This window comes from Hemitrygon akajei, chromosome 15, assembly GCF_048418815.1.
Source record: "Hemitrygon akajei chromosome 15, sHemAka1.3, whole genome shotgun sequence".
In the NCBI taxonomy this organism is placed as follows: domain Eukaryota; kingdom Metazoa; phylum Chordata; class Chondrichthyes; order Myliobatiformes; family Dasyatidae; genus Hemitrygon; species Hemitrygon akajei.
This window is the reverse complement of record NC_133138.1, coordinates 4,533,101-4,553,929: the sequence shown is the minus strand read 5'-3', so window position 1 is coordinate 4,553,929 and position 20,829 is coordinate 4,533,101. Positions and strand designations below refer to the sequence as shown.

General features: G+C 41.6%; 1 protein-coding gene across 1 annotated transcript in view; it reads right to left on the bottom strand.

Annotated features, from left to right (window-relative positions):
- canx (calnexin) overlaps positions 1 to 20,829 on the bottom strand; it is a 59,555-nt gene that overhangs the window by 35,213 nt on the left and 3,513 nt on the right. Inside the window, exons 2-5 of the mRNA XM_073067081.1 lie at positions 10,706 to 10,855; positions 6,415 to 6,488; positions 4,749 to 4,807; positions 2,576 to 2,717 (exon numbers count right to left, since the gene is read on the bottom strand). Of these exons, the coding sequence (XP_072923182.1) occupies positions 2,576 to 2,717; positions 4,749 to 4,807; positions 6,415 to 6,488; positions 10,706 to 10,852 (422 nt within the window). The 5' untranslated portion in view covers positions 10,853 to 10,855. The remainder of the gene's footprint in view (positions 1 to 2,575; positions 2,718 to 4,748; positions 4,808 to 6,414; positions 6,489 to 10,705; positions 10,856 to 20,829) is intronic.

Here is a 20,829-nt window from a genome sequence, read left to right as displayed (position 1 = left end):
AAAAACATTCCATGTTGAACCATTTTTAAAAAAGATTTTACTACAACAATGAACAAGTCTCCTTACCCCCCTCCCAAATAGCTGCTCCAAGCTCCAATATCTGACAATGCCATTGTTAAGTCATAATAACAGCCAATCAAACCTATGGCTCTCAAAGCATTTGCAACAGTCCCATTGCCCGTAACCTGCCCACTTACACATGACCATCAATCCTCTGATTCCCTTGTCACCTACTACACCCTGGGGGAAAATGTGCAGCAGTCAATTAACCAACCAGCCCACACCTTCAGGATGTGTGGGTGAAAGTCTTGAGCAACTGAGGCTACATCCACACTAGACCGGATAATTTTGAAAACACCAGTTTTGCGTAAAAATGATAGGCATCCACACTATGCATTTTTGAAAATATCTCTATCCACACTGAAACGGAGATTTCAGCAAATCTCCTCCCCTTGCGCAGGACACATCTACGAAAAACAAGTGACGTGTTTGGTGTCAAATCTCGCTGTAAAAGTGCGCGTTTGTGTAGTTACAGACTAGAAAAACTTAAAACGACGGACAGCTGTTGGCTTTCGCGCTGGAGAACTTAAAAGTAAAAAACAAATACTGGAGTGTACGGAGGCAACCGACAGGGAGTTCACGGACAGACTGACCTGGCTGACGAAGAACATTGAAAAACTGACCAACTCTGTTGCATTAATAAAGGATCTTGTTAAATGTATAAATGTTTTAATGTCTGCATCAGTGTTATCTTGTATTTCCATACAATGTTACATTAGGCTGTTACACATCTATTGTCAGAGAAGTATTTGCATAAATAGGTAAACCACCTTCATACGAGCAAGGAAGTTGTGGGTCAGTATTCAGTAAGTTATGGGTCAAGTATTTGGTGAGTACATTTCTAACTCTTTTGGCTTCAGTCTCGTTGCCGTCTGTTCTGAAATTGTTAGGTTGTGTTCAGGAAAACAATGAAATGGCGCGCTGCCGTCTGACAGCATTTTCAGATTTCTCCGGTTACCCCGTCCACACTGATCTGCCCGAGCAGCGTTTTCAAAAATACCCACCCTGGAAAGCGTTTCGGAAAAGCTCCGGTTACGGATTTATCCGGCGTAATGTGAATGTAGCCTGAGAGAAAGCCCACGTGGCCACAGGGAGAACACAAACTCCACACGCAGAGTCAGAATTAAATCTGGGTCACCAGAGCTCACCAGCAACAGCACTACCTGCTAAGGCAGTTTTCTTTTCCAAAAGAAAAAAAATAGCAGACAAGATCCTCAACTGAGGGGACTGGAATAAATGCAACTAAACCGTCTGTACAGCAAGGCTCCAGAGATGTAGAAACAGATGTGATACGGTAAAGTAGTTTGGGGAGTGACTTATGAACATTAAGGGGCCAAACAACTGAAGTCATGGTAGTACAACAGTTAGTGCAATCGCTTTACAATACCAGCAATCACCAATCAGAATTCTATTCCCACTGCTGTCAGTAAGGAGTTTGCACTTTCTACCTGTGACCCAGTGGACTTCCGCCAAGTGCTCTGGTTTCCTCCCACATTCCAGAGACATACCTGTTAGTTTCAGTAAGTTGTGAGCATACCACGTTGCTGCAAGAAGCATGGTGGCTCTTGTGGGCTGCTCCCAGCACAAAACTTGCCAATTTGATTTGATGCAAACTATGCATTTCACTGCACATTTTAATGTACATGTGACAAATAAAGCTAAGCTTGATCTTTATACTGAAGTCATTAATGTCAAAATTGTTTGAACACAAATCTAGGTTGGTTCATAACTAAAGGAGGTTACAGTGTTGGGAGTTTCCGAAACAACTGAGGAAAAAAAGAGAATTTTTAAGAACAGTTTTACAAGAATTCAATCAGTCAGGAAGTATCACAGTTAATGAAAAAGTAGGACAGAGTGAGCACACACCAAAATATGCCAGTTGCAAGGAGAAAGACCGGAGGGCCAGTCTTGAGATAAAAAGCATGGACATTTATGTAGAATTAGTTAAGGTACTAGGAGATAGAAATTAATTATGCCAATTATTGATAAAGATTAATTGAATCAAAAAAAAATTAAAGGGCAGTTAATCAAACAAGAGATTCTAAGATCAGCTAAGGAACAAAACTAAAATTTCAAACCATCATTTTCAGAGTTGTTAGGGAGAGGTAGGACATTGAGCACCATAGCTCTGGGCATCGGAGCTCAATTCCCGTGTCCTCTGCAGAAAGTTTGTATATCCTGCCTGGGTTTCCTCTGGGTGCTCTGGTTTCCTCTCAGGGTCCAAAGGCAAACTGGTTAGTAGTTTAATTGGTCATTGTAAATTATCCTGCGATTAGAATTAGGGTGAGTTGGCAGTGCAGCTCAAAGGGCTGGAAGGGCTTTTCCATGCTATATCTCTAAATAAAAAAATAAACTAGCTATGAAGCATTTGAGAATCAGAAACGGTAGCATCTGTCCTCATATTAAATGGAAGAAACTCAGTCAGAGCTAGGTGGCATTTTTTAAAATTGGCCAATAATTTGAGAGATAAGGCTGGGTATCCTGCCCACAAGCCTATGTGACTTGACATACTTACTGAAGAAAAAGTGGCTTATCTTCGAACACAAATGGTTGGTTCAACAAAGCAGCAATCGCGTGATGCTTAGCACGAGTTTTGAGAACCAATCCTTTGTCCCCATGGAGTTTAGTGTCCTTCATATCTTCCACTTCCCATTTTCCTGAAGAAAATAAGTACTTTAAACATCAACCTTGAGTGAACTGAATTAACTTTATTTCTTATATCCTTCACATACATGAGTAAAAATCTGTGTTACGTCTCTGTCTAAATGTGCAATTTATATTATAGCTTATTCCCCACAGCTGCCAGCCCCAATGTATCATGATTTTTGGGTATTCAATACAACTGATCTCTAAATCCACCACCTCTAAAACCCACTTCATCCACAATCATCCCTGTAGCAAAGAAATCCATTGCAGCCTGTCTGAATGATTACCGTCCCATTGCCCTGACCCCCATAGTGATGAAATGTTTTGAACGGCTTGTCAAGCCTCATATCACAGCCAGCCTCCCCTCATCGCTGGATCCTCTACAGTTTGCTTATCGTCAAAATCACTCTACGGAGGACGCAATATCCACCACACTGCACACAGTTCTCTCTCACTTGGACAACAAAGACACTTATGCCAGAATCCTGTACATTGATTTCAGTTCAGCGTTCAATACCATCATCCTGCAGAGACTAGTGGAGAAACTGTCGCTGCTTGGCCTTAACACTGCCATGTGTCACTGGATTCTGGATTTCTTGACAGAGAGACCACAGTCAGTCCGTGTTGGCAGGAACATCTCTGACTCCATCACATTGAGCACTGGATCCCCACAAGTCTGTGTGCTTAGCCCACTGCTGTTTATACTGCTAACACATGACTGTGCAGCCAGATTCAAGCAGAACCTGATCATTAAATTTGCTGATGATACCACAGTGGTGGGGCTCATCAGCAAAAATGATGAAACAATGTACAGGGAGGAGGTCAAACACCTAGAGAGCTGGTGCAGTGACAACAACTTGATGCTTAATGTCACCAAAACCAAGGAGATGATCGTCGATTTCAGACGGTCTCAGCCTGAGCACACACCCCTCAGCATCAGCGGCTCCACAGTGGAGAGAATGGAAAACATCAAGTTCCTTGGGGTGCAGATCTCAGACAATGTCACCTCGTCCAGGAACACCACTGGGATTGTGAAACGAGCCCAGCAGAGATTGCACTTCCTGAGGAAGCTTAAACAAGCATCACTCTCCACTAACATCTTAACTACATTCTACAGAGGAGTGGTTGAGAGCGTGCTGACCTTTTGCATCACAACATGGTACTCCAGCTGCAGTGCTGCCGACAAAAAAGCCTTGCAGAGGGTGGTTAGGGGAGCAGAGAAGGTTATTGAGATCTCCCTACCTTCTGTCCAAGACCTCTTACAGAATCGATACCTCCAGAAGACACGGTACATCATTAAAGACCCCTCACACCCTCTCCATGAACTGTTTGTTCTTCTGCCATCAGGTAAACGTTACAGGAGCATCAAAACTAAAACCACAAGGCTACTAAACAGCTTCCTCCCACAGGCAGTCAGACTGCTAAATAGCTGCTCTACCTGACTCTGCTTTGGACGCTTTTAACTTGCACTGGACACTTATAACTTGTTTTTAACTGACATGTGGCTGTTGTGTTTTACTATTTATTGTTATGTTTATTATTTGGTGTTGCGTTTGTTATGTTATGATTGCACTGCTCCTGGGAAACGCTGTCTCATTCTGCCCTGCAGAGCTGATATACGGTTAGAATGACAAAGTTTTTGAATCTTGAATACCACCTGATTGATCTTTTTTTTTTTTTTACTAACAATACAAGCTCAACCCGAACAAAAAGCATTTCTTTAATTTGTACAAAGATACTTAAGAACACAACAGCAGAATTGGGCCATTTGGCACATCGAGTCTGCTCTGATATTTGATCTCAGCTAATTTAATATGACCCTCTCAACCCCACCTTTCTGCCTTATTCCTGTAATTGTTGAAGCTCTTACTAATCAAGAAATTATCAACCTGTTTTAAATACACCCAATGACTTGGCCTCCACATATGACTCTGGAAATGAATTTCAAAGATTCACCAGTGGCTGACTAAAGAAATTCCTCCTCAATTCTGTCCTAAAGGGATGTCTTTCTATTTGGAGGCTATATAGAAAAGTGATCTCACCATCATATTTTGCAATATCTTCATCAGTGTCTTCTTTTTTGGCTTTGGATCGGACCCAGCTGCAATGCAAAGACATGAATAAGTTATAACAGACAGTGATAACATTCAATCTCAGTATTAAACAAGACAGCTTTATCCATCCAGCCACTGAAGAGTGAACGGTTGTAATGTCATCAAAACTGAAAGTTACATTTCAAACTGTGTTGGCTCAGTGGTCACTAACGCAGACCCCTCTCACTCAGCAAAGTAACAGCAGGAAATTAGAGCATAAAAATCTATGCCAAATTCAGTACTGAAGGAGAGCTAAATTTGTCAGCCTGAATTTTGGATGAGTTGTTAAATGTTTATCTCAGAGATAATAGTTCCTATTATTCATGACCGGATACCAATGACTACATATCGATCAAATTCAATAAATTACAATCTCATCACATTTATCATTTTTAGAGAACTTGCAACACAAACTACTGTCATAGCTTTTACATTACACCCATTCCACTGTTCTCACATACAGTTGTATGAAGATGGTACTACAGATACTGATAAGAAAGACAACTCATTTTTTCCAGTTATGACTGATTTCCAACTTTCTGATGTTCCAGTTCCCTTAATAGTCATACTGCAGTTTCTAAGCTTCATTAACTTGCTGCTAACATCAATATAGTTGCCAAAAATTCTCCTTTGTTGAATAAACACAGATTCTGTAGATGCTCAAAATCCAGAGCAACATACACACAAAATGCTGAAGGAACTCACGAGGTCAGGCAGCACCTATGGAGAGAATAGAGTCAACATTTTGGGCCAAGACTCTTCATCAGGTCTGGAGAGGAAGGGGGAAGAGGCCAGAATAAGATGTGCAGGAGAGGAAGGAGTAAAAACTGATAGGCAATAGGTGAAGAAGAAGAGGAAGTAATGGGGGCAGCCCACAAATGTTGCCATGCTTTGTTGCCAACATAGATTGTCCACAACTTAATAACCCCAACCCAAACCTAAAGTGTACAGTGACAGAGAAAGTGCAGTTCAGGCAGACAATAAAGTGGCAGGCCATAATGTGATAACTGAGGTCAAAAATCCATTTATCGTACTAGAGAACTGTTCAGTAGTCTAATAGCAGGATAGAAGCTGCCCTTGAGATTGGTGGTCTGTGCTTCCAACCCACTGTATCTTCTACCTGATGGGATGGGGACATAAATATTCAGGAAAAATTTTGCAGCTCCATAGATACTCAGGCTTTCTTTTCTCATCAGTGCGGTCTGACCCACGAAGTATTTGCAGCATCTTGTTTTTAATTAACAGATTTCCAGCACTGCACATTGCTCTTCAAGTCTCGGACTTGTATTCAATGACCTATCACCCACAACTGTGTGGTGAAAAATTCCAAACCATTTAGAGCCTTCATGTGAAGAAAACTTCTCTACATCAGCCCTGAATGTCTATAACTAGTGATTCTATACTCTCCAGCCAGGAGATGCACTTCACAGCATCTGTTTATCCCAAAAGGTCTGTCCATTGATTAAATAACCTTCCATTCTTCCCATGTCCAGACAGAACTGAAGTAGTACACAGGAAATCAACTACTCAGAACAATGTAACTTCCCAGATGCTATTCTCCCTTACCCCCCCAACCCCACACTCTCACACTGGATGCCCAACGAATCATCCTTACCCATCCAAAGTGCCTTTATCAAATGATTCTGCAAAGTGCACTCGTCCAATTGGAACAGGAGCTTTATAAGTGACCTGCAAGGCAACATTAAAAGGTTAAAAAAAGTACACTTTAGTACCCTACCAATTACAAGTATTCCACTAAGTGTAGATAAGGAGCTTCTCTTGCTGTTACTGCTTGCGTTATTCTGTGCCCTGGTCTAAGATTCCTTTTCAGGATAGGGGTAGGGAGTGAGGAGAAGGAATATCTTCTCTATCAGCAAACAGAGGTGTCAGAAACATCTCAAATACATACGTAGGAAACATTCATCTATAGAGCCCATAGCAAGGCCATTCATTCCACCATGCCCTTACTAGCCCTTTGCAGAAACCTTGGAACTGGAATGCACGGCATTACTTGCAGGCTTCCCCCTGCTCATCATTGAGTGTGCTGGTTGTCAATACAAATGATTCATTCTGCTTCATAATGTGCTAAATAAATCTGAATTTCAAACAAAGAAATTGAGATTTTGAACAACAACCCCTCATGCTAGTAAAACGTGACATGGTTAAAGCAGTATGTGGGTATTTTACCTTTATTGGTGGAGGGACAATATATAAAAGTGATGAGATCATGAGAGAATAATAAACATTTGGCATGAGTAACATGCTCAGATCAGGAAGTACCACTACAGTGAGTAAGGGGCAGCATTAGAGTGCATACAAGGGCATCGTTAGGTCTGGAGACCCAGTTATGAGGAGGTACAAGAGCCTGAAAATACACACACAACATTTTAGGAATCGCTTCTTCCACCTTGCCTTTAGATTTCTGTATGGTCCCTGAATCCATGAACATTAATATTTTCCTCTCTGCACTATTTATTTTTTAATATTTCTTATTGCAACTTATAGTAATTATTTTTATGTAGTGCACTGTACAGCTACTGCAGAACAACAAATTTTAGTGTCGGTGATTCTGAAATCTAGGCTACGATTGTTTTCTCTGGAACAGAGAGAAGGAAGAATTAACTAGAATATGAAATTGTGTGAGAAACCAAAGTACAGCAAACAGAGAAAGACTCCTTTTCCTCAGCAAAGATCAATAACTGGTAAGCCCAGATTGTTATAGATAGGATTACAAGACAAATCTTCCAAGTACCTGGATGTGGCATAACTTGCAGAGCTATGATTAGGAAATGGGATAAACACTTCTGGGCTTGGGCCAAATGTCTTCCTTCTCAATTGAAAATTTACAAGTGCAAAAAAAAAATAGCACTTTAATGCTCACCCAAAGCAAGAGAAATTTCAGAAGAGACATGTTCCTTGCCTCCATTTGCTATTGATGCCCCAGCCAATTCTCAGTGCCATCGGGTAGAGTGGGAAAACTGTAAATGCCCCACAAAATTACTGACTCATTTTACAAAACCACAATTGCATTTAGTCACACTATCAGAAGTATGATTTCCAAAGGGAAATCCACACAACCTCACATCTTTGTTGTGAATAACTAAACAGAGAGACCTAGAACCTGACTGTCTATCAACTTGCTTTTTTAAACAAATTTTAAAGAACAAGAGAATAATTCCTACACATCAGTCCATGGCTTCCTCTTCTGCCATAATGAGATCGCCCTCAGGTTAGAGGAGCACCACCTCATATTTCATCTAGGTAGCCTCAAGCATGATGACATGAACATTGATTTCTCCTTCAAGGTAAATGTTCTCCCTCCCACTTCGCTCATCCTCAATTTCCCACTCTGGTCTCTCAGCTTGACTCAGCTGCCTGTCACCTTCCCCTGGTGCCCCTCCTCCTTCTCTTTATCCAATGTTCACTTCTCACTCCTATCAGATTCCTTCTTCAGCCCTTTGCCTTTTCAAACTTTCACCTCCCAGCTCTTACTTCAACCCCACATTCCCCACCCACCTGGCTTTATAAATCAGCTTCTAGCTTGTCCTCCTCCTCCCCCCACCCTGACCCCACTTATTCTGGCATTTTCCCCCTTCCTTTCCAGTCCCGATTAAGGGTCTGGACCAAAATAATGACGGCTTTCTCCTCTTCATAAATGCTGCCGAGTTCCTCCAGCAGTCTGTGTGTTGCTTTGTAATGCTAGCATCTGCAGAATCTTGTGTTTTAGAGAAAAACAAATTTATATTAAACCCACACATGCTAGTTGTTAGTTACCCTTCATAGGGAAAAATACTGTGAATTTTCATAGAAACATTGAAAACCTACAGCACAATACAGGCCCTTCGGCCCACAAAGCTGTGCCGAACATGTCCCTACCTTAGAACTACCTTGGCTTTAACCATAGCCCTGTATTTTTCTAAGCTCCATGTAGCCGTCCAGGAGTCTCTTAAAAGACCCTATCATTCCCACCTCCATCGCCGCTGCCGGCAGCCCATTCCACGCACTCGCCACTCTGCGTAAAAAAAACTTACCCGACATCTCCTCTGTACCTACTTCCAAGCACCTTAAAATTATGCCCTCCCATGCTAGCCATTTCAGCCCTGGGGAAAAGCCTCTGACTATCCACAAGATCAATGCCTCTTATCATCTTATACACCTCTATCAGGTCACTTCTCATTCTCCGTCATTCCAAGGAGAAAAGGATGAGTTCACTCAACCTATTATCATAAGGCATGCTCCCCAATCCAGGCAACATCCTTGTAAATCTCCTCTGCACCCTTCCTATGGTTTCCACGTCCTTCCTGTAGTGAAGCGACCAGGATTGAGTGCAGTACTCCAAGTGGGGTCTGACCAGGGTCCTATATAGCTGCAACATTACCTCACAGCTCTTAAAACTCAGTCCCACGGTTGATGAAGGCCAATACACCGTATGCCTTCTTAACCACAGAGTCAACCTGCGCAGCTGCTTTTAGTGTCCTGTGAACTTGGACCCCAAGATCCTCCTGATCCTCTACACTGCCAAGAGTCTTACCATTAATACTATATTCTGCCATCATATTTGACCTACCAAAATGAACCACCTCACACTTATCTGGGTTGAACTCCATCTGCTACTTCTCAGCCCAGTTTTGTATCCTATCAATGTCCCGTTGTAACCTCTGACAGTCCTCCATACTATCCACAACACCCCCAACCTTTGTGTCATCAGCAAATTTACTAACCCATCCTTCCACTTCCTCATCCAGGTCATTTATAAAATTAACAAAGAGTAGGAGTTCCAGAACAGATCTCTGAGGCACACCACTGGTCACTGGCCTCCATGCAGAAGATGACCCATCTACAACCACTCTTTGCCTTCTGTGGGCAAGCCAGTTCTGGATCCACAAAGCAATGACCCCTTGAATCCCATGCCTCCTTACTTTCTCAATAAGCCTTGCATGGAGTACCTTATCAAATGCCTTGCTGAAATCCACATACACTACACCTACGGCTCTACCTTCATCAATCTTCACCCGACATCTCAGGATTTTATACATATCTGCAAGGTTACTCTCTAGTCTCCCACACTCCAAGGAATGGTCCTAACATACCCAACCTCTATCTAACGAGAAAATCTTCAGATGCTGGAAATCCAAACACAAACTGCTGGAGGAACTCAACATGCCAAGCAGCATCTATGAAAAAGAGTACAGTCAACATTTTGGGCAGAGACCCTTCAGCAGGACTGGAGGGGAAGGGACCTCCTCCCTATTGTTCAGGCCCAAGTCCAGACAGTATCCTTGTAATTCTCCTTTGTACACCTTCCAGATTAACAGCATCTTGCCTGTAAAAGGGCAAATAAAAATTGTGCACGATGTGGCCTCAAGATCTTGAAAATCACTATTTTCATCACACTGTCTGCATGCAACTGCTAGTGGAAAAAAGTTTAGATATGCTGCAGAGCACTAGGGGGCACTTTTTCATTCAGTGATGAGAGTGTGGAATGAGATGCCAGTGCAAGTGGTGGAGGCAGGTTTGATTGCACCATTTAAGAGACATTTGGATAGATACATGGGAGTGGTATGGAGGGTTGTGGTTGGGGTGCAGATGGATAGGACTATGTAGATCAATAGTTTGGCATAGACTAAATGGGCCGACAGGCATGTTTCTGTGATACAGTGCTCTATGACTATCACTCTAGTAAAAGAATAATGGTGGACTGATTCTAAGAGCTGGGACTGGCAATGATCAATTACAGTCCCTTTGTGATGTAGGATCTTGATTACCTGGACACAAAGTGAAGGTCACATATTTCAACACAACCAACAAGTTGAATCATCTGATCAAGTGAGAAACAACAGACAAAAAAAAGTTTAGAAACCTCATGTTTATTCTAAGCAGAGTGGCGAATCCTCAGGTAGCCTCACCTTAGGTGGCGGTGGAGTACTTGGCTCAGCCTCATTTGTTACTGGACTTTCATCATCTTCGTCTTCCACAACATCGTCATCATCTTCAGCAAAGACCACAGCAACACCAAATACCAGCACCAACGTCAACCACAGTTTCATCTTCATTTTCTGTGAATAAAGAACCAGACTTATAAAAATAAACATAAGAAAGTATGCAGATGCTGGAAAAGCAAAGCAACACACATAAAATGCTGGAGGAATTCAGCATCTATGGCTAGAACCATGACGTTTTGGACAGAGACCCTTCTTCAGAACTGAAATGGAAGGGGAAGATGCCATAATAACAGAAACAGAAGGCGGAGGGAGGGACTGGAGGCTAGAAGGTGACAAGTGAAGTGGGAAACGCAAGGGTTGGAGAAGAAAGGTTCTTTTTAATATAGTACTTTCATGCAATTTCATGCATGTTCCCAATTTTAAAGAATATTGGGGAAGTTTTTTTCTAAGATAAATTTTGTCACATGTACACTGACATCAGGGTTCAAATTCCTCTGCTGTCTGTAGCTTTCTCCTTGTGACAGCATAGGTTTCCTCTGGGTGCTCTAGTTTGCTCCCACATTCCAAAGGCATACAGATTAGGTTAGTAAGTTGTGGGCATGCTTTGAGTTACATCAATTTACATTTACATCAATGAACAATAGTCTGAGAATGTGCTGGGACAGCCCAAGTGTTGCCATCATAGCATGCCTACAGCTTACCTACCTAATCTGTACGCCTTTGGAATGTGGGAGAAAACTAAAGCACACAGAGGAAACCTACTCAGTCACAGGGAGAAAGCTACAGACAGCAGTGGAATTTGAACCCTAATCACTGGCGCTATAAAATGTTATGCCATGGCGACACTGTGAAAAGGTTTGTACTCTGAAAGGCACAAGGGAGCATTGTGACTTCCAAAGTACAATAAACAGTGCAACCTTCTAGCCTGGTAGACTTTAATGATCTGTGTGGCTAGAGCACAAAAAAAGAGAATCGGATCTAAGAAAGTACTGACATGACTGAAAAATGAGGTGTATCAAGAGTTAAGAGACTGATGAGATTTTATTCAACATGTAAAACATTAGAATAGATTTGAACACTTGGAGAAGCATAGTCTAATTAGGCATTGTCAGCATCAGCACTGGGTGGCAGAGTGGGATACATCTCTACCAAAGGTGGAAGGCACTCCTTCCCTCCACTAGCCTGCAGGTCACACTTGGGCTAGAAGTAGCAGTTGCTTAGCCTCCGATCAGTCATGTGAAGCCGTGGGAGCAGGTGCTGGATGGTCGTATGAGCAGCCGGTGCAGATCACAAGTTCTGGTTACGTGACCACTGACACCAGGTAGACAATCTCTGAACAGTATTGATAACGGCTGCGGTCAACTGTCTCGTAAAGACACTGCTCAGAAGGCGGCAATAGCAAACTACTTCTGTAGAAAAATTTGCCAAGAACAATCATGAAACCATGATTGCCCAAGTCAAATGACACAGCATATGACAATAATTGTCAGCGCGGCTTGTGAGAGGCAGACTTTAAGTATTCATAAGACTCCGGACTACAGAGCGCACCTGATTAAAAGCCGCAGGCTCTAATTTTAGAAATAAAATCAATTTTTTAATTGTAAAGGCCGCACCGGATTTTAGGCCGCACCGCTACTTTTAAATATACATACGTATCGGTAACACAAATTACGTTGCATATACTTTTTTACTGAACAGCACGAACAACATTCCAATATCTCCTAGCGACTGGTAAAAATATATATACTGCAGCCTACCAGGAAAAGTTATTGATCGACTTTAACTTAAAAGCAGCGTTTTCGCTCGGGTCTGACGCGCTTGCGTAACGCGATCGGGTCTAATCGGGTCTGACGCGCTTGCGTAACGCGATCGGGTCTAATCGGGTCTGACGCGCTTGCGTAACGCGATCGGGTCTAATCGGGTCTGACGCGCTCGGGTCTTGCTTTTCTTCGAGTATTTTCCATGTTGATGAGGGTGAGTACAAATGACTGATTTACAATAATTTAATTGTGAAAGTGCGCTTGATTTATCGTACAATTTCATTGGACCTCTGTGAACTACTCATCAATTTTATTGGTCTACTGTTACGAGGCAAAATGTTTACGAGGCGGCATGAAAAAAAACCATGTATTAGCCGCTCTGGATTATAGGCCGCAGAGTTCAAAGCTGTTCAAAATGTGGGAAAAAAGTAGCGGCTTATAATCCGGAATCTACGGTAATTGAGTTTTGAGATTATGACAATACAAATTAATGAAGATAGAGCAGTGGATGTGGTGTATATGTATTTTACTCTGGCATTTGACAAGGTCTCCAAAGTAGTCTCATCCAGGTAGTCAAGATAGATATGGGCTCCAGGGAAACCTAACTGAGTTGCCCACAGAAGGCTGAGGGCGCTTGTAGACTGCTTCCTGCCTGGAGGTCAGTGACCAGTGATGCTCCACAGGGAACAGTTCTGGGACCCTGATATGAGATTTTTTTTAAAATATATACATATATAAATGATTTGGACAGGGAAGTGGAGGAGTGGCTTAGCAAGTTTCCAGACGACGAAAGGTTGAAGGTGTTGCGGAGAAAGTAGAACGTTGTCATAGGTCACAACAGGATGCAAAGTTGGGTGGAGAAGAGTCATATGGAGTTCAGTAAGTGCGAAGTGATACACTTCAGAAGATTAAACTTGAACGTGGAGCACAAGGTTTATGGCAGGATTCCATGCAGGAGGAACAGAGGGATCTTGGGGTTCCCATACACAGATCCCTCAAAGGTGCTAGGGTTATTAAAAAGGCATATGGTATATTTGTCTTCATTAGTCAAAGGATTGAATTCAAGGGTCACAAGGTAAGACTGCATCTCTATAATACTCTGCGTGGACCACACTAGAATATTGTGTTCAGTTCTGGTTGCTTTACAAGGGCAGAGAAGCATTAGAGAGGTGTTGATATAGATGACAAACAACATTCAGCACCAATCCCTGCAGCACACCAGATGTTACAGGCCTCCAGTCAGAGAGGAAACCATCTACTATCATTCTCTGGCTTCACCCACAAAGCCAAAGTCTAATCCAATTTACTACTTCATCTTGGATACCAAGTGACTGAACCTACTCGACCAATCTCCTATGCAGGACCACCAACCTTGCAAGACCTTGCAGACCAAGTCTTTGCCTTCCTGATAAACCTCCTTGAAAAATTCCATGATTGGTTAAACAAAGATATGCTGACTACCCCATGTCTATCCAAATACGTACATATCTGGTCTCTTGGAATATCTTCCAATAACTTTCCCACTACTGATCTCAGGCTCACTGGCCTATAATTTCCTGGCTTATTCTTAGAGAGCCTTTCTTTAAGTATTCTAAAGGCAAGGTGACACAATAATAGCTAACAAGAGAAATCAAAGCCAGCATAAAAGCCAAAGAGAGGGCATGTAATAGAGCAAACATTAGTGGGAAATTAGAAGATTGAGAAGCTTTTAAAACCCAACAGAAGGCAACTTTTTTTTAAAGGTAAAGATGGTATACGAATTGTAAGCAAGCCAATAATATTGAAGAGAATAACAAAAGTTTCTTCAGATACATAAAGTGTAAAAGAGGCGAGAATGGATTATCAGACGGCTGGAAAACAATGCTGGAGAGGGAGTAATGGCAGACAACAAAATGACAAGCTAAATTAAAAGTATCTTGCATCAGGCTTCACTGTGGAAGACACTAGCAGTATGGTGGAAGTTACCGAAAGGTCAGAATGTAGACAAGTCACCTGGATCACATGGTGTACACCTCAGGCTTCTGAATGAGGTGGTTGAAGAGATCGTGGAGGCATTAGTAGTGATCTTTCAAGAATCATTAAATTCTGGAATAGTTCTGGAAGACTGGAAAATTGCAAATGTCACTCCATTCTTCAAGAAGGGAGAGAGGCAGAAGAAAGGAAATTATAGGCCCGTTAGTCTGACCTCAGTGGTTGGGAAGATGTTGGAATCAATTATTAAGTTTGAGATCTTAGGGTACTAGGAGGCACATGATAAAATGGACAGCTGTAATCTGTATGGTTTCCTCAAGAGAAAATCTTGCATGACAAATCTGTTAGAATTCTTTGAAGAGATAACAAGCAGAATAGACAAAAGAAAATCAGCTGATATTGTGCACTTGGATTTTCAGAAGGTATTTGACAAGGTACCATGTGAGGCTGAGTCAATGGTATTACAGGAAAAATTCTAGCATGGATAAAGCAGTGACTGATTGGCAAGGAGACAAAGAGTTGGAATAAAGGGAGCTTTTTCTGGTTGGCTGCCGGTGACTAGTGGTGTTTCACAGACGGACTGCGTTGGGACTAATCCTTTTAACTTTATACGTTAATGATTTGGATGATGAAATTGATGGCTCTGTTGCAAATCTTTCATTACAGTATGAAGATAGGTGGAGGGGCAGGTAATTTTGACGAAGTAGAGGAACTACAGAAGGTCTTAGATTAAGAAAATAGGCAAAAAAATGGCAGATGGAATAGTGTCAGGAAGTGTTTGGTCATGCACTTTGGTTTGACCATTTTGTAAACAGAGAGAAAATACAAAAAAACTGAGGTGCAAAAGGTCTTGGGAGTCCTTGTGCAGGATTCCCTAACGGTCTATTTGCAGGTTGAGTTTGAATTTGCAGAAGGTAAATGCGATGTCAGCATTAATTTCAAGACAACTGGAATACAAAAGTAAGGATGTAATGTTGCAACTTTATAAAGCAGAAGTGAGCCTAGTGTGCCTAGTTTAGGCTAATGTGCCTAAAAACTTCTGCACAATACTGTACTTGTCACTGTGGAGTGGAGAGTTTGTAAATCTGACGGAGCAAAGAATGTTGGGAATGGTAAGGGTGGAGTGCCAAAGCACTGGGGTCAGGCAGGTGGCAGAGGAGGAGTGCTAGACACATCCAGCCCAGAGACACCAGGCAAGGTCATTTGATTCCAGACAATTGATTTAGTGATCACTACAGAATGTCTCTTCGGTGCAACCTGCTCCCTCTTCTCTCCCTTCTTTCTTCCAGCCATGATTCCCCTCTCCAAGTCCCCTTCCCATTCCACAATAGAATCAAATTCATCATCACTCCCATGCGTTATGAAATTTGTATTTTTGCAGTAGTAGTACACTGCAATATATAAATTATTATAGTACTATGCAAAAGTCTTAGGCGCATATATAGCTAAAGTGATAGCGTGCTTAAGCCTTTTGCACAGTACTGTAAATACACAATTTGTTACTTAAACTGGTTTTTTTTTACATACGTTTTTAACCATTTCCATGAAACTTTGTCTAATTGAGACAGCTCCTTAATTGGGCCAAAATTTACTGATCCCAAAGTATCCCAATTAACCAGAATCTACTGTAAATGTAAGTCTTTTGAGATTCTATCCAGGAGGTTGCCAACATATTGGAATAACTCATAGTGCAAGTCAGAACCTGGCAATGGCACAAGATTGTCCACATCCTGCACACCTTCATGGGACACAAACCAACTCTTGCCAAACGCCAAAATAATGTTATGGAACAGAAGCCATCAACAATACAGTCGGGATCAATGTAGCCATCTAGACTAGATTTGTCTGCCAACTGGGATTTCCCAAGATTTTTTTTAAATAACGGGAACAAATTATCTGGAATTCAGGGCCACCACATCACTAACAAGTTTTCCCAAAAGGCAATGATAAAAGATTAGCTTTATTTGTGTTATATACAGCAAAACAATGTAATGTGTTATTTGCATCAAAGACCACAGTCTGAGAATGTGCTGGGAACAGCCTGCAAGAGTTGCCATGCCTTCAGCGCGAACACAGCATGCAGACAATTTAATAAATTTAACCTACAAATCTTTGGAACGTGGGAAGAAACTGCAACACCCAGAGGAAATGACATTATAATGGAGAAAATTCACAAACTCCTTACAGGCAGCAATGGGAATTGAACCCGGATCTTATAGCTGGGCACTGTAAAGCATTACACTAACCTCTACGCTATCGTGCCACCAATATAAATTGGATTCATACATGAAACTTGCCAAGATCTCAGATCATAGAATGACTATCAGAGGCTATACAACCTGATACTCCCCCATGTCACTGAGTCTGCTGGAGCAACAGCAGTTTAGATAGCCCATCACTATAGCCAAAATTCTTCCCTTTCAGATACCAGTCTGTCTTCCAATGACTAGAGTAAGTCAAATGCTGGGTACCCTGCAGCAAGTGAGTCACTTCACAATATTCCAATACCTTTCCACCAGCTTGAAGGCCCAAGTCAGTGATAGGAAAGCTCTTCACTTGGGTGAGTTTGGTTTGAACTTAGGCACTACTGTAACAGCAGTTAGCACAAGTCTTAATAAGTAAAAAAGCTACCTCTATTGTTACAATGCACACCAGACCCTAAGTCACTGTGGAGACAGATTTGGTTCTTGAGCCAATCTACATTTATATCTTTTAGCTCTCAATTTTTCCACCAAATAGGCAGTTTCTATCTACTGTCCATATCTTTTCATTATTTTAATTACCTCCATCATATCCCTTAAACCTGTTGTTCTGGGAGATCTCCAACTTCTCCATAACAACACACACACACAAAATGCTGGAGGAACTCAGCATGTCAGGCAACGTCAATGGAAATGAATAAACAGTTGACATTTCAGGCCAAGACCTTTCTTCCAACTTCTGCAGTCAATACACAAAATCCTTCAACCCTGATATCATTCTGGCAAATCCACTCTTAAAACGTCCCATCTGAAAATAATATATTATGACTTCCTTGGCCTTGTATTCTATGCCTTCCTTCAGAAAGCTCAGGATATTGTATGCTTTTTAATCTCAATTAAAGATTCTTCATCTCATGTTCTTGAGATTTATTGCTTATTTATTACTTCCCCCCCCCCCCTTTTTTGTATTTGCAGTTTGGTCTTTCATTGATTCTATTACCTTTATTGGATTTGAATATGTCCACAAGAAAATGAATCTCAAGGTTATATATGGTGACCTTTGTACTTTGATAATAAATTTACTTTGAACTTGCCTTGTCAGCCACTTTTAACAAACATGCACTACTACCCCTAGATGTGAACTCTTAGATCACTTTTAGAGCTAGTTTAACATTGCCTCTTTCTTTATGCCAACATGTAACATATGACATTCCTGATTACAGAAAGAACCAATGCAATTTCCTCCCTGGCTTCCTTCCTTCACCCATGATTCATCCCATCTCCATAAGCAGATACGTCCACTTTGAGAACAACTGGCCTTTATCAAGAAAGTTACTACTCATGGACCTAAATGAAGTAGCAGTTAAATTTCTGAATGAGCTAGGAATACAGGCTTAAGTATTCACTATACCTCAGCCATGCCTTCTGGTCCTAAGTTGATTTCCTTTTCAGTCTCTGATTAATTCCACCTCTAGATAGGCCAAAAGTGCTTAATGGGATGTATGCTTTATGTGGTGTAGCGGTTAGCATGACACCTGCACAGCTCAGGAAGTCGGAGTTCAATTCCAGAGTCCTCCATCAGAAAGTTTCTAGCTCTTCCCATCTGCATGTGGGTTTCCTTCGGGTGCTCTGGTTTCCTCCCAGAGTCCAAAGACATCCCGGTTAGTAGATTATTAGTAATTGGTTGTTTTGCCACAGCACAACATTGCAATAAAAAATAAAAATCTATAAATTACAAGTATAAATAAAAAAGAAAATTGACTTTAGTAGTGCAAAAAGAGAGGAAATAAAATAGTGAGGTAGCATTCATGGATTCATTGTCCATTCAGAAATGTGATGGCAGAGGAGAAGCAGCTGTTCCTGTATCATTAAGTGTGTGTCTTCAGGCTCCTGAACCTCCTCACTGATGGTAGCAATGAGAAGAGGGCATGACCTGGGTGATGGGGGTCCTTAATGATGGATGCCACCTTTTGGAGGCATCGCCTTTTGAAGATGCCCTGGATCCTGGAGCCTATGAAGCTGGCTGATATTCTTTGCAATCTTGTGCAGTGGTCCCTCCATACCAGACAGTGGTGCAGCCGGTTAGAATTCTCTCCATGGTACATCTGTAGAAATTCTCTAAAGCCTTTGGGTATCTACCAATTGCCAAACTCTTAATGAAATACAACTGCTGTTGTGACTTCTTTGTAATTGTATGACTATGTTGAGCATATGAAAGATCTGACACCCAGGAGCTTGAAATTGCTCACCGTTTCCAACATCCAGCATGGTCCATCAAGGGATCAGCTGTCCTTTCCCAAAGGATAATTCACGCAGAAATTAAATGGAAAGGATTGATATTCTCAACAAATTGCAGCTGAAATATGCCGGAGGGTGAAAATTAACTCAGGCCTAACCACATGTAGGCAGCATGGTAGTGTAACACTGTTACAATGCCAGTGACTGAGTTCAGTTCCTGTTGCACATTCTCTCCATGAACACGTGGTTTCCTCCCGCATTGCCAAGATTAATTGGTCACGAGTGTAACTGCGCAACGTGGGCTCTATGGGTCAGGCAAAACTGTTACTGTGCTGCATCTCTAAATCAAAATAAAGTGCACTGGATTGCTCAAGACATCAGCCTAGGCAGTGAACACTGACATCATTTAACAGGCATCAGGGTATTCTAACGATGCTGCAAAAGGGGATTAATTTCAAAAGTCATCAGGAAGTGCAATAATGAAATGATGAAAAGTAACACAGTCTCCATTTATGAATGTCAACTGTTTATCCCTTTCCAAAGATGTTGCCTGACCCAAGTTTCTCCAGCATTTTGTATATGTTGCCCTGGATTTTCAGCACCTGCAAAATTGCTTGGGTGAGCAGTCTCAATATTCTGGGTGGGGGGCAGTGTCAACATCTCTGAAGATCTAACCTCGGCCCAACATAATGATACAATTACAGTGCATGACAGCAGCTATATTTCCTTAGCAATTTGAGGATGTTTGGTATGTCAAAGACTCTAGCAGATTTCTACAGACATATCATGGATAACTGGTTGCATCACTGTCTGGTATGGAGGGGCCACTGCACAGGATCAGAAAAAGTGGTAGAGATTTGCAAATTCAGCCAACTCCATTATGGGCACTAGGCTCCACAGCATCATGGACATCTTCAAAATGCAATGCTTCTGAAAAAAAGTGGTATCCATCATTAATGACCCCCACCACTCAGGACATGCCCTGTTCTCATTACTACCATCAAAGAGGTTGTACAGGAACCTTCTAATAGTTACCTGATTCTGATTCAGTCTCATAAGTCAGTAACAGGGCAAGTGTCCAAAAGCTTAAGGAGAACATGTTGGGAGCATCTCAGAAGAGAGATGCACAAAGGTGAACTCAAAATCCCATCTTCAGTTGATGAAATAACTGCCAATGTTTAAACACTTAAATTCAGGGATGCCAGACACACAGTACCAAACTGTCCGACTGTCCATGATACTTGTCCAACTGGACTAAATAAGAAGGGAACTCATTAAAACAAAATTTGACATCTGAGCCATACGAGAACACAATCATTCAGGCATGGCTGAATTGAGATAACGAATGCAAAACTGGATGAGGCAGAACTTGTTTTAATAGTTCCAGAGATGATCACAGTTCAAAGTAAATTTTATTATCAAAGTACATATATGATTGCCATACAGAACTCTGAGATTCATTTTCTTGTGGGCATACTCAAATCTATAGAATAACTATAGCAGAATCAATGAAAAGGCTGCCCAACTATGGCGTTCAATCAGAGTGCAGAAGACAAACTATGCAACTGCAAAAATAAATAAGCAATATTGATGATGCTGTTGTTGCTGGTGTTGTATTGCTGAACAACGTAGGCATACAATGTTGGCGTCCGAATGTGTGTTGACAGTTGCGGATTACCTTCAGCACATCTTTAGGTTGATGCATTTCACTGTATGTTTCGATGTTCACAAGATAAATGAGTCTGAATTCATTACTATTTGCATACAAAAAAGTATCAACTTAACAGTTAAGTGCAAAATCTGACAAAGTTGCACTGGTATTTGCAATATTGGGGGACTACAGAAGAGCCAGCCATATGCACACTAACAGTAAAATCTAAAAGTAGCAGAAGGCAGTAGGAAAGTGAGCAGACTGAAG